Source organism: Molothrus ater, chromosome 3, assembly GCF_012460135.2.
Source record: "Molothrus ater isolate BHLD 08-10-18 breed brown headed cowbird chromosome 3, BPBGC_Mater_1.1, whole genome shotgun sequence".
In the NCBI taxonomy this organism is placed as follows: Eukaryota; Metazoa; Chordata; class Aves; order Passeriformes; family Icteridae; genus Molothrus; species Molothrus ater.
The window spans coordinates 7,973,910-7,986,921 of NC_050480.2; the positions used below are offsets into that span (position 1 = coordinate 7,973,910).

The following is a 13,012-nucleotide window of genomic DNA, read 5'->3' on the forward strand; positions in this document are numbered from 1 at the left end:
TATTATTTCAAAGAATGAAGCTTGGTTTGAGAAGGATAAGAGAGACTGATTAAGAGGAGGAAGAAGTTGGGAAAAGGCAAAATGGATGGATAAAGTATAATTAAAAAACTGGAAGTGACTGATGAATTGGGAATTTTATCTGGGCAAAGGAATGAGGAAGAGAAGCTCGGGGGTGGCACTTGGAATGAGATTGTGACAGAGTATGCAGAGGGAAGCTGAAGATTGAGGGCAGAGAGACCAGTATGGGAGCAAACTTGAGTGAGCTGGGGCAGAAAGGGTTGGATTTTCGTAGGAGTCCAAGAAGAAGAGCAATCTTTGCCCATGGAGCACTGGCTCTGTCAGAGTTTGGTGCAGGGGGAGTCCATTGGCTTTGTGTTTTCCTGCTGCCAGTTATCTGTAGAATCCCACCAGGGAGTGCCTAGTCTATGTTCACATTGAATGTGTGGTCTGGCTGGTCCTAATTTGCATCCTGCTTAATTACAAGGCCCCTGACTGTAAACACAAGAACATTTCTTTTTGCAGTAGTAAATAGTCCATCACATTGAGTCTCTTTTTAGACTGGAGGGAAATTGTAGCTGACAGACTGTTCTGTGAGCTGCTCCTGAGCCTGGACCTCTTAGCCCCAAGCTCATTTGTATGTTTATATCCTGTCCTGTTATTCCAGGGAGCCATGGCTCTGAGGAAGGTTAACTGCTATCTCCCTGAAGTGTGGGGAGATGTCCTCAGCAGGACTTGGTGTCACCTCCCTAATCCTACTTGGTGGGAATGGGGCAGCTGGGACTAAGCCCCCCTATGTCAGATGAGACCAGACCTGTGTTACCATGATGTTTTCAGAAAAATCCTCTTTGCTCAGGATTTTCTCTTGGGAAGCTGAGAAGCTTCAGAGAGGAATGAAAACAGTAATTATCTGATTGCTGCTCCTGTGCCTGTGTTTGCTGCTTTGGAATTGGACATTGTTTACCAAGAGGTGAATATTTGATTGGTTCCATGTGAATTGTTTTTAATTAATGTCCAATGAAAGCCAACTGTGAGTGACTCTGAGGAGTCATGGATTTTTATTATTATTCATTCTTTTCTAGCCTTCTGATGTATCCTTTCTCTTTCTTTAGTATAGTTTTAGTATGGCATTCTTTTAATATAATATCATAAAATAATAGATCAGCCTTCTGAGAACATGGAGTCAAATTCTCATCTCTCACCTTGTCTTGGGGACCCTCAGAAGCACCACAGACCTCTGTGGCATTCTCCTGCTCCTCTGCTGTGGGGAAAACCCTCACTACAGCTCACTGCTTGGCTGGAGAGAGCTCTTCCAGGACCAGCAAGGAAATGCATGCTAAGTTTCTGGGTATCTCAGTGGGATAGGTATTATTCAGTTTGCTTTATTAAACCAACCAAGCATTTCATGCATAAAAACTCTTTATCTGCAGAGGCAAACATTCAGTAGTTAATATGAAATTAAATTTGGCAGGATTGTGGGATATGGTGAATGAAGATTTAATTTTGTCATTGTGTACTAATTCAGAGGACTTGTTGCACTTTTCACCAGAGGAAGGATTGTGACCTGGGAATTTTGGGGGTTTGAATGAAAATGTCCCATGGCTATTTGTATGTGGTTCTGTTCTCTGCAGTTGTTGCCAAGTGCACAGTGAAATGAGATTGAAGCAGTTAAAGATACTGGTGAGATAAGGCAGTTCATGACTTACTCTGGGGAGCCAGTCTCTGCCTTAAGCAGTTGGGATTATTCATCCTGAATGAGAGGGACAAAATGTACTCCAGTAGCAAAGAAATGAAGCTGGTTGTACATTCCACGCACAAAAGACTTAAAGTGGCAAGGTGACTGCAGTTAAATAAAAGGCAAGAGAGTGTTTGCTGAAAAGTTTTGATTTCTCCCCTTTCTGGAGTCTTAAACTCTCCACTAGTCATCTAGGGTGTTATTTTTCGAAATATATTGGATTGGATGCATACCATTCATTATCAAATATATGCATGCATATATAGGATTGGAATTAAGAATTGTTGTTATTGCAGGGTGATGCAGGTTTGATACCTCGAATTTGTGAAGGATTATTCAGCAAAATAAGTGAAAAAACGAAGCGGAATGAGGCATCCTTTCGAACAGAAGTCAGGTAGGTCATGGTATATTAAGGCTTTGCAGGTTATCAAACTTGTTTCATTTACAAACACTCTGTTTCACTTTATCACTGGGAAGAGTGCATATTTTTCAAAACTAATTTTTTATGCTTGGCCTCAGTTCTAGAATTGATTTTTGTTGGCACTTGCAGTCGAATTGTGCAGTACTTGTACCTTCAAGCCAAAAGCTGTGCATATTGTGTCATTTAAATGATAGTGCAAATGCCTTTGCTACAGCATCCTCCTTTTTTTACCCTTTATTTCAGACTAACATTAGGAGATCTTGATCTTACTCATGTCTGCTTTCTTTCCACTTCCTTCTTGCCTTTTTGGCTTTTTCCTTTATGATACAATACCTTGTAGTCATTATTATCTTAAGCCAGCTTTGAGTCTGTGTTCTTTCTCCAAGCATTTTGCTTTCATACTTGTGTTAGTATGGCTTTCCTTTTATAAAAGGCTCTTGAATCAGTCAGTGGCTTTCTGTTCTTTTTCTTTCAGTTATTTGGAGATTTATAATGAACGTGTGAGAGATCTTCTCCGACGGAAGTCATCAAAAACAAATAATTTACGAATACGAGAGCATCCAAAAGAAGGGCCATATGTCGAGGGTAAGAACACTTCAATTGTTTTACACTGCATATTTTATTACCTTTATATGTTCTAAAATGTAGTGTCTAATTGTATAGGGCATTTTATCTTTTGAAATATTAATTGTGATGGATGCAGTGCTTTACTTTAGTAAAAAGCATTGAAGGAATAGCTTCTAGTTTAGCATCTCTACTTGCTGTCCCAGTCCAAATATTATTACAGGGTTTTTTATCAGTAAACTTATAACACATTTTTAAGTAATGTTAAGAGACTCAATTGGTTTTAATAGTTGACTATAATGTATAAATCTTAGATATTTAGGTGAAATGAAAACCTACTAGGATCTAATTGTCCTAATCTGTTCTCTACCAGAGAACATTCATGTCTCTTGTGCAATTATGCTCATGTCATTCCACATAATAACAACAACAATATTAATACGATTGTGTACTTTTTTCTTTTTTACTGCAAATGTGTAAGTTCTCCAGTGTTCATATGAAGTCTCATTCCTTTCCTTAGGTGATGAACAAGTGTAACAATAAACACTAATTGCAGCAATACTTTGCAGTCATGAGGGTAATTTGAATCTTTTTGTAAAGAAAATTAAGGACATATATGAGCATACTGTAACACTCTGCTTTTCTTCAGACTTGTCTAAACATTTAGTCCAAAATTATACTGATGTTGAGGAACTTATGGATGCAGGAAATATAAACAGGACGACGGCTGCCACTGGAATGAATGATGTTAGTAGCAGGTCACATGCCATTTTCACAATCAACTTCACTCAGGTAACAAAACAAAACTCCTCCAAGAGTTCTTTTAAACCTAAGGTGCAGTTTTGTTTCACTAGGTTTCTTTAGAGCATAGTGATCTGTTTGCTTATATGTAGCAAACTCCTTTTCTAATGACTTCTAATGCTCTTTGTTGTTGTTTTTAGGGGCTTTTTAGAAAGCCCATGGATGACCTGCTAGATGAAGAGAACTTGGAGGTGGGGGAGAAATTGAGTGTAAATTTATCTGGGCATGCTGTAACTTATTGAAAGCAACATATAATTATAATTTAAATATTGTAAGCTTAATGAAATGAGTGCAGCACATGTTCACTGCATCATGTAAATTACAACTCACAGTGTCATAGCTTGTCTGTAAATGGCTAAAAAAGTTGCAAATATTACAATTTAAAGAAATTATATGGGAGTTAGGCAACTATTCATTATCAAATGTCTTTCAGTGGCATCTTTAATACACTTGTCTTCTCAAGATCTCCTATTGTAACCAAGTTAAATTCAGTCATGTCATGAAAAAAGCCACTAAATTTGATTCAGTAAAAGTGCAGTATTTATTAGCTTAACATACTTTTCTTTGCTTTATTTTTTCTTTAGGCTAAATTTGATTCTGAAATGCCTTGTGAAACTGTTAGCAAGATTCATTTGGTAGATCTTGCTGGAAGTGAGAGAGCAGATGCCACTGGTGCCACAGGGGTTAGATTAAAGGAAGGAGGGAATATTAACAAATCTCTAGTTACTCTGGGAAATGTAATTTCTGCCTTAGGTGAGTCTCTGGTTTTTGTGCTTGTCTGTCTTGAAGTGTTTTTAGTCATTAAATACCTTTGTTTACTTACACAAATATGGCCTATCACATTTTTGAAAATGAATGAAAAGATCTAATTTTAATTTTTTTTCTATCTTCTCATCACAGCTGATTTATCTCAGGATGCAACAAATCCTCTTTCAAAGAAGAAACAAGTATTTGTGCCTTACAGGGACTCAGTGTTGACCTGGCTATTGAAAGATAGCCTAGGAGGAAACTCCAAAACTATAATGATTGCCAGTAAGTGTTTTTAATTTACTCTTTTGGAATTCTGAATAGTTCATGCTTAATAGGATGGATGTAATATTTGGATTCCAGATGTTTTGTTAAGGCACAACATGGTTTAAACATACTAGTGATTTCTTTCTTTCTGAGCTTTCTAATAACATTCTGGTTTTTACTTACTCTCTGCACACATAACTAAAGCTTTGTGCATCTGCTCTGTAATGGTGTGTGAATCAGTTGCTGTTCCAAGCTGGTGTTTTTTTGTTGCATTAGTAGCAACCTGATCTGTTTTGACATCCTGTGGGGAAGATGGTCACTTTTACCTAACCTTCTAAAAGCACACAACATTTTAACTTCTTGTCTAAATTTAAGTATGATCAGTTGTCTTGAAAACTCTCACGGTTTTCTTTTTGCCCATAGGAAGGTCTGCAAGGATCACTTAGTTTAAAACCCTAACATGTGTATTGCAAGTTTGTCAACAAATTGGAATGGGAATTCCATTCCCAAAAAAACCGAAGTGAAGCCAGGATGATGTTTAAGGGGACGTGAGGATTTTGGAAGTTGGAAATCATGGAATGGTTTGGGTTGGAAGGGACCTTAAAGATTGTTTAGCTCCATCCCTCCTGCCATGGACAGGGTCACCTTTCACTAGACCAGGGTGCTCAGAGCTCCATCCACCCCGGGTAGGGTCAGAGACACAGACACCAAATCAAGGAACTATATTTACTATAATGTAAAACTGAAACAATCACAAAAGGATAAGCTAAACAAAGCACATAATAATTAGCTAAGAATTACAAAAAGATAAGCTAAGAAGAGCACCTAATAATTACTATGAAAGAATGCCTATAGTGTTAAGAAAGATACATCACCAGGTTACCCTAAAAAAGATGCATCATCCAAGTCTGAGAGACATCAGCTGTGGGGGAAGCTGTCACAGCAAAGGACTGGAGAACCACACCTGGAAATCGGGAGCTCCTGTGGTGTGTCCCCCTCAAGCCATGAGGCTCCCCCACTTTGCTATGGCAGTGGCCCAGGTTTTATACTGTTAAACAAACAAGTGGACGTGATTTCTAATTTCATTCTCCTGTTGGCTTTTTCTCAAAGACTGCCATAGGCTCAAGGAGGAACCAAGGGAGTTGTCTTTGATTGTAATACCTCCCCTAATTAGGCCAGATGTACCCTTACCCAGTTTCTAGATATGTAAAGGTGAATACATGTTTTGCCAATAAATGAACATATATATATATAACAATACTCTGCTAATGACCAAATATATGTATGACATTTGGTTGGAAGGTTCATCCCTATGTCAGCTTTGGCTCAGGGCCTGTTGTTCAGGCCTTAGCACTTCCCTGTCTCAGTGCCTCACCACCTTCTGGATTCTCGGGGTCTCTCGCTGCTCACAGTGACCCTGAGAAATGTTAGAAAGTCTCTTTTCCCAGCCTGGTGCTTGAGGAAGGAGTCAGAGCTCTTCAGTTCTTGGTCTCAAGGTTGTTTATTGTTCCTTATCTATAAAATTCTTTCTCCTGTCCAGCTGAGATCTGCTCAGCAAGACAGTCTGAGGCACTCTGCCTGCTCTTGGGGGTGGTGTTATCTTTTTATACTAAAAACTACATGGACAATATTTACAATTGCTTTCCAATACCTATCACCTATGTTAGACAGTGAGCTTCTCCTCTAAACCAATCTAAAAGTGCCAACATCACAGTAGAAGATGGAGGCCAAGAAGAAGGAGAAAGGCTGGACATGCCCAGATTCCTCCATCTTGCCCCCTGAACCCCCATTCTAAAAAGCCTGAAAATCTATTTTTTCACCCCATAATAAATTCACTATCATTCTACTTAAACTGTCGTGGCTTGCAGATCTTCATATAAGGTTGGTAGTTTGCTCCATGGGTCATATTCAAAACCACAGGCATCTTGGGCTCTGTGCCAGGGTTTCTGAGTCCCCTGGCAGGGGTCTTGGCCATCCAGGACAGCCAGAGGGGTGTCCTGAGTTCTGACACTGGATAAAGAATTTTGTCCTAATATCTGATCTAAATCACTTCACTTGTAGCTTAAAACCATCTACCAGCCCAGCATGTGGCAGGCTTTCTGGGCCTTAAGCACAGACTGCTGGTCCATGTTCACCCACCAAAAAGAAGCCCTAAGTTCTTTTCTGCAGGGCTGCTTGCAATGAGTTCTTTTCCCCAGTCTGTGCTCCTCTGTAGGATTGCCCTGACACAGGTGCAGCACCTTGCACCTGGACTTATTGACCCTCTGTAGGTCCCTGTGGGCCCTCTTGTCAAGCCTGTCCAGCTGCATGTGAGGAGAAGAGCAGCTCTGAAATTTCTCTCACTCTTTCCTGCTCAAGTGAAATGCGTTCTTAACTGGTGCCCTCCCCTTTTGGGAATGTGGGATAGCAGAATGGAGGGAATAAAATGTATCAGATCAGGTTCTGGTTCTTCAGAACCAGTCAGATTCTCTGGATAGCAGTTCCTTTGTTGTAGGATTTTGGGGGTGTTTTTGGAATCCGTGCCATTTGTTTTCCTCAGGAGAATCATACATAGTAGTGCCAGTAGATGATTGTGGACCAGACTCTGCTTTGGTTTTCTGGCTCTTTAAGTAAAGCTGTGCTGGCAGCTTTGTTCTTGCTGCTTTCTTGCAGTTCCATATTTTTGGGCTTTTTGTTTTTTTGACAGAGGGCTTGGAAGAGAAGTTTTAGAAACACAGTGAGCTTTCAGTGCCTGTACTAATGATTACAGTACCCAGCTCTTTCCCAACTGTTTCCTCTTCTGTTAGTGATGCTTCTGCTAGGCAGAGCCCTGTTGGTTGATCTTTTCTTCAGCAGTAACTCTACTGGTAATGTGGTAGAAGTCCCTAACAGCCCAGCAAGCTGTCCACACACATTTGTCCTGCCTTTTCTATAGGTAAGCACAAAAAAAAATGCAGGAAGATCACTTTAAACTGTAGGAAAGGCTGTAGAAAATATGTCTGATTAGGATTTGTCATATTTCTGTAACATATTTTAACATCCTTCCAGAAAAAGAATTACTGAGTAGTGGAGAGGAAACAGTGTAGATAAAACAGGGAAGGGAGAGTGTGAGCTAGGGGAATTATAGGTTGTTTCAAAGTGCATCTCCTGTAGATCAGAGACTTTCTACCACCAAACAAAAAATTGTTTTTGAGAGAATGAGAAAGGACAGATTATTTTAGTTGCTTAATTAGTTTTGCAGGTGTTTTCATTGTCTGATTCTCTGGATCTCTTTTTCAGTTTGATGATTAAGATTTCTGGATGTTTTTTTTCTTCTGTGTTTCCACACATCTATTTGGATGCCTTAATTATCTTTTTAATTTGGAACATCATATATATTGTTAGGAAAATTAAGGGAAGGATAGCATTAGCACTTGCATTTAAATTGCATTGTTTTTCCTGGTTAGGTTGCTTGAAAAATAATACTGTTTTTTCTTGATGCATCAGACAGCTGACAGTTCTCTGTGCTGCCAGATGCCTACAGCTCCAGAGAACAGCTAGGTTTGTCAATTGTAGAAGCTCTTCTCTTGTTTTGGTTCTCCTGTCTGGTTATTTTTTGTTTTAATGCTGTTTAATTTCCCTACTGTGTTTTACCTGGAATGTCTTTTCTTTTCAATGATTACACTGATACTGAAAAAATATTCACTGTTTTCTCAACTGATCTTGTACAAAATTGCAAGAAAACCTGTGAAGTATTCATATAGGACATTTATGTTCACCAGGGAAATGTAAATGTTAAATAAATTGACAGCAAGATTTCTTTGCAACACTTGGTTGTTAGACCTGATTATCCTAATACACTTACCTCATACAGTGTTTACTTATGCAAAGTTATAGTGGCATGAAATTGGTGAAGAGTTGGAACAAATTGTGTCCATACTGGTAAATGATATAGTTCTGTCTCTTCACCCACATTAAATTTATCTGACTTTTAAGATATAAACTAACTTCAGTAAATGCAACATATGGTGCTAGATAAACTGCTTCTGATTTCACATCCTTAGCTATTTCACCTGCTGATGTCAATTATGGAGAAACTTTGAGTACACTTCGCTATGCAAATAGAGCCAAAAACATCATCAACAAGCCCACAATTAATGAGGATCCCAACGTCAAACTGATCCGTGAGCTGAGAGCTGAAATAGCCCGACTGAAAGCCCTGCTTGCTCAAGGGAATCAGGTTAGCTTGACTTGGAATTGATGTGTAATTTTCCTTGAGTTATAACATCTATTTCTAGAATGTAATTATCTTTCATTATATTGATTTGAGTAAACAAGCTCGATGAGGCTACGAATGAATATTAGTTTCCTGATGGAATCATTTTCCATATGGCCAGCAGATTGCCTCTTTTAACATAAGGGAGGAAAAATTCTCTTCCCAAAGCTTTTAGGTTTCTTATAATATAATCTGAGCTGGATTGTAGTGTGCTGTGGAACAGGTAGCATAAGGAGCCTGAGCAGGAACCTTCTGGGTCTGTCCTGAATGTCCTGATGTACTTTGTGTAGTATCTTAAAAGAAAGTTTAAAGGATTCAAGATGCATAAATATAAAACTGTAGAGTATGAATGGATTTAAACAATACATTTTATTTGTGTTTGGCTGTGCAGTACATTAGAAGGCACATACATTCTTTAGAAGGCACATAACATTCTAAACATGTAAAAAATATTTCCAGAAAGAAAACAAAAATGCTCTGCTTCACTTTTACGTGATTCTTTCTTCCTTGGTCTGTATGATCTACTGGAAAGAGTCACTGCACAGGTTTAATTAAGTTTAGTTTCTCCTGTGTTCCCAGGGTGGTGAAACCAAAGTAACAATAAAGAATATCCAATTGGTTCAGGCCAGTTGTCTCTTCTGCATAATGTCATTTAGATCTGCTAGGTTTCATACTTGAGTGAATATAGTTTGGAAGTATCTGAAGAACTACTTCAGATTTGTTTCTAGAATTATGTAATTCTGTTTTAGATGGTCTGTGCAGTGTGAAATGTCAGTTCAGCATGGACCATTGTTAGAAGAGAAGGACTTCAGCTGGATTTCATGCTATGAAAAATTTGCTGAAAAAGGGGATGGAAGCAGAAATAGCTATTGTAGATGATTGGAGCAGAGAGCTCTGCTTTGTTACAAACAGTTAAAAGACTCTTTATGGGATTGATTTACTTGTGGTTTTTTCATATTCTTTAGGAGGGGAAACCTATTATTTTCAAAATATGATTTGATTTAGAGTTAGCAAAGTACGTGTAATTTGGACCCCCTTGAAGTTTGAATGCTTTGACATAGTTTCAAGCTGTAAAATAGTGGTTATTGCAAAATAAATCTGGTTCAGTGGTAGGATGTGGTAGATGGCTGTGTGGGAGACAGTAGAGAACTTAAGTTTATTGAATTTGTGATGGTTGGTAAAACAGCAGGTGGTGTATTACATATGCACAATGGTATAAATCTCTGCATAATTTATTTCCTGTTTCCTTTGTATCACCAGAGCACTGTATTGCAAATGCTTCTGTAGGTCTGAAGATACTGCTTACCAAAATGTGGTGCTGGATTCAGTGTGGAAGGCTCATACAATGAGTACTGCCTGTGTGTTTTTGTTCTTTAGTAATTTTCCTCTTCTAAAGCCAGTTATGCTAAGATATAGTTATTATAGATAAAGCAGTATCCATAAATATTAAAGCAAAATGGACAACTATTCATGCATAGTAAAATGTCATGTTTTTTAAAATATAAAGAAAGCTGTACTAGGAGTTACCTGTTATAAATGTGTCTGGTTTCTCTGTGTGTGGCTATGTGTATGAGTGAGTGAAAATAGTACTTTCAAGCCAATTTGAAATACCTGCTTTGACAGGATTTTGATTATTCTGTTTACAATATTTCAAGGTAAAATGATATATATTAAAGTTCAAGGAAGTTTATGCTAAGAACTCAGAAAAGTTGAACAGTTCAGTTTCATTTGGTTCCCCCAGAAATTGTGACTGTTTTCTTTTTGAACTGATGTTTACTCTTCATGGTTTTAGATTGCACTCTTGGATTCTCCAACAGCTTTAAGTATGGAAGAAAAGCTTCAACAGAATGAAGCAAGGGTGAGTTAAAATTTCATAAAGCAGTTTTTAAACATCAAAGAAAAGGAAAGGTGGGTGGTCTGGATGCAGACGTACTCATAATTTTCAGGATTTTTTTTATGTGCAACTAAGCTTTTTCCAACCAGGAGCATTGCCTTGGTGCTTAAAAAAAAAAGTAAGTGTGTGAATTAATAATTTTGTTATCCTACTAATATAACATTGTAACTAAGAACAAAATACATCTTTTATGTTTATGTAGTAGTTCTGTTTATGAAAATGAAATTAAAAGACTTGTTCCCTGACAGCCTGCCTTGCTAAGAAAGTATGTTTGTAAATAGCCTAGAGAGGGAAAAGTCACTAAATGACAGTAAAAAGTAGCAAGTAATCACAGTAAGAAATATTCAGGATGTAGAAAAAACAGCAAAATATTATAGGGAGAATGGTCACCTCTTCTATGCTTTGAAGTAATTTATAACTTGTGTGGGGTAGGTTTTTAGAAACTTCAGTATTTAAATCTGGTGTGTACAAATCTATTAAGTGCCTAATTAGCTATTTTTTGCTGGAGGGTCTTAGGTCTAGGTGTACTTCACAGTGTGCTTTTCACCAAGTTTTTTCAATAATCCAGCCAAATGTAGATGCTGGAAAAAATTTCCAGACAGTTTGGATAACTCATAGGATCCAGAAGAATCTAGATATAATGGTACTATCATTTCTCTGACTAGCAGTCTTTCATTCTTTATTGTATCATTCTGTGTTAATTCTTTCCTGTGTATTAGCTTGCTTTGAAAGCTGTTGTAAATTGGTTAAAAAAAAAGAGTAAAAGTCATACTTTGGAAGAGGCAATAGGGAAATATTTGGAAGTATTCAAATACCTGGCAGCAGATATTTAGTTCTGAATACTGCCAAAAAGATGCCAATCACATGTAGATATGATGCTTAAAAAAACTAGCTCCTTAGGTGGTTTAAATGGTCAGGTTTACACTGGTACTGCTTCAACCTTTAGAATTAGAACATTTATTCTTGCCTTCAGAATCCTGTTTTACTTATATCCTTAGTCTTTTTGAGTATAAACGAAAAGCTTTTATCTAAGAGTAGCTCAGTAATGTAAATTGCTGACTATGGGCTAATTAGAGTATGTTATTCATGTTCTGACAGTAACCATTGCTTATGGTGCTCAGAAGTGTTGGCCCTGCTCTTTGGGGTGTTTATCAAGTGTATTTTATTACCTTTCTCAGCCTTGTTAAAAGGTTATGTGATTACTATTCATGATAATTACAACAGACATAATTACGAAAAATTCTTGATAGATATTGCAGTGGTTGTAGCTTTTTTATGATTGAATGAGTGCAATAACTAATTTGTTTGTACAGATTAAAAAACTTTATCACCATATTTATATTGCCTGACAAGTATATGGTGACTTTTTTTAATGAGTTGATTTTCTTTATATAAGAATAATTTGGAGTAGTTTAATTTAAAAACACTTCATTTGAAAGATTTAATTAAAAATGAAATGAAGTATTTCTGAGCAATACAAATTGTTCTGGTATGGTGAATAGAGCTGTGATAGACTTCCTTCATGTTTTTCTTTAATATTTTGAAATTTATTTCGTTTTAATGTTCCAGTTAGCAGCGCTAGGAATTACAGTAATGCATTGAAAAGTGTGCCTACTTGTCTTTGTTGAAATCTTGAGATGCAGGTAGAGATGAGAGAAGTTTCTGTAGCTGTCATGGATTAATTTGGAGCTGATCTGCACAGACCAAAAAAAAAAACAGCTGCAGGTGGCAAATAGGGAGATGTTTGGAGCAACTGCAACGAAGGCTTCTCTTTGTGCAATGGCATTATATGAAAGTTACCCAAAGAGGTGGATGAGTGCTTGATCAGGAAAGGAAGGACAAATCCTGAGCATTCTGACCTCAGTTTGGGGAAGGTCATGGAGTGGGTCATCTTCAGTCCAGTCACACAGCATGTAGAGAACAGCCAGGGGAATCAGGCCCCATCAGTGTGGGTTCAGGAAAGGCAGATCCTGCTTGACCAACATTATTGTATTTGCTGGGACCCTCGTGGCAGGGAGGAATCTGACTCCATGTTCTCAGAAGGCTAATTTATTATTTTATGATACTATATTATATTTAAGAATACTAAACTAAACTATACTAAAGAATACAGAAAGGAGACTTACTGAATGCTAAAAAGATAATAATGAAAACTTGTGACTCTTTCCAGAGTCCCAACACAGCTTGGCCCTGACTGGCCATTGAGTCAAAACAATTCACATGAAACCAGTGAAACAATCACCTGTGGGTAAACAATCCAACATTCCACATGTGAGCACAACACAGGAGAAGCAAATGAGATAAAAATTGTTTTCCTTTTTCTCAGAGGCTTCTCACCTTCCCAGGAGAGAA

The 13,012-nt window shown here is 37.7% G+C and overlaps 1 protein-coding gene across 3 annotated transcripts in view; it reads left to right on the plus strand.

Annotated features, from left to right (window-relative positions):
* KIF16B (kinesin family member 16B) overlaps window positions 1-13,012 on the plus strand; it is a 139,587-nt gene that overhangs the window by 25,200 nt on the left and 101,375 nt on the right. For all 3 annotated transcript variants that reach the window (XM_036381065.1, XM_054514391.1, XM_054514392.1), the window contains 7 exons: window positions 2,029-2,126; window positions 2,629-2,738; window positions 3,367-3,509; window positions 4,103-4,271; window positions 4,419-4,550; window positions 8,555-8,730; window positions 10,559-10,624. In XM_036381065.1, coding sequence (XP_036236958.1) covers window positions 2,029-2,126; window positions 2,629-2,738; window positions 3,367-3,509; window positions 4,103-4,271; window positions 4,419-4,550; window positions 8,555-8,730; window positions 10,559-10,624 — 894 coding nt within the window. The remainder of the gene's footprint in view (window positions 1-2,028; window positions 2,127-2,628; window positions 2,739-3,366; window positions 3,510-4,102; window positions 4,272-4,418; window positions 4,551-8,554; window positions 8,731-10,558; window positions 10,625-13,012) is intronic.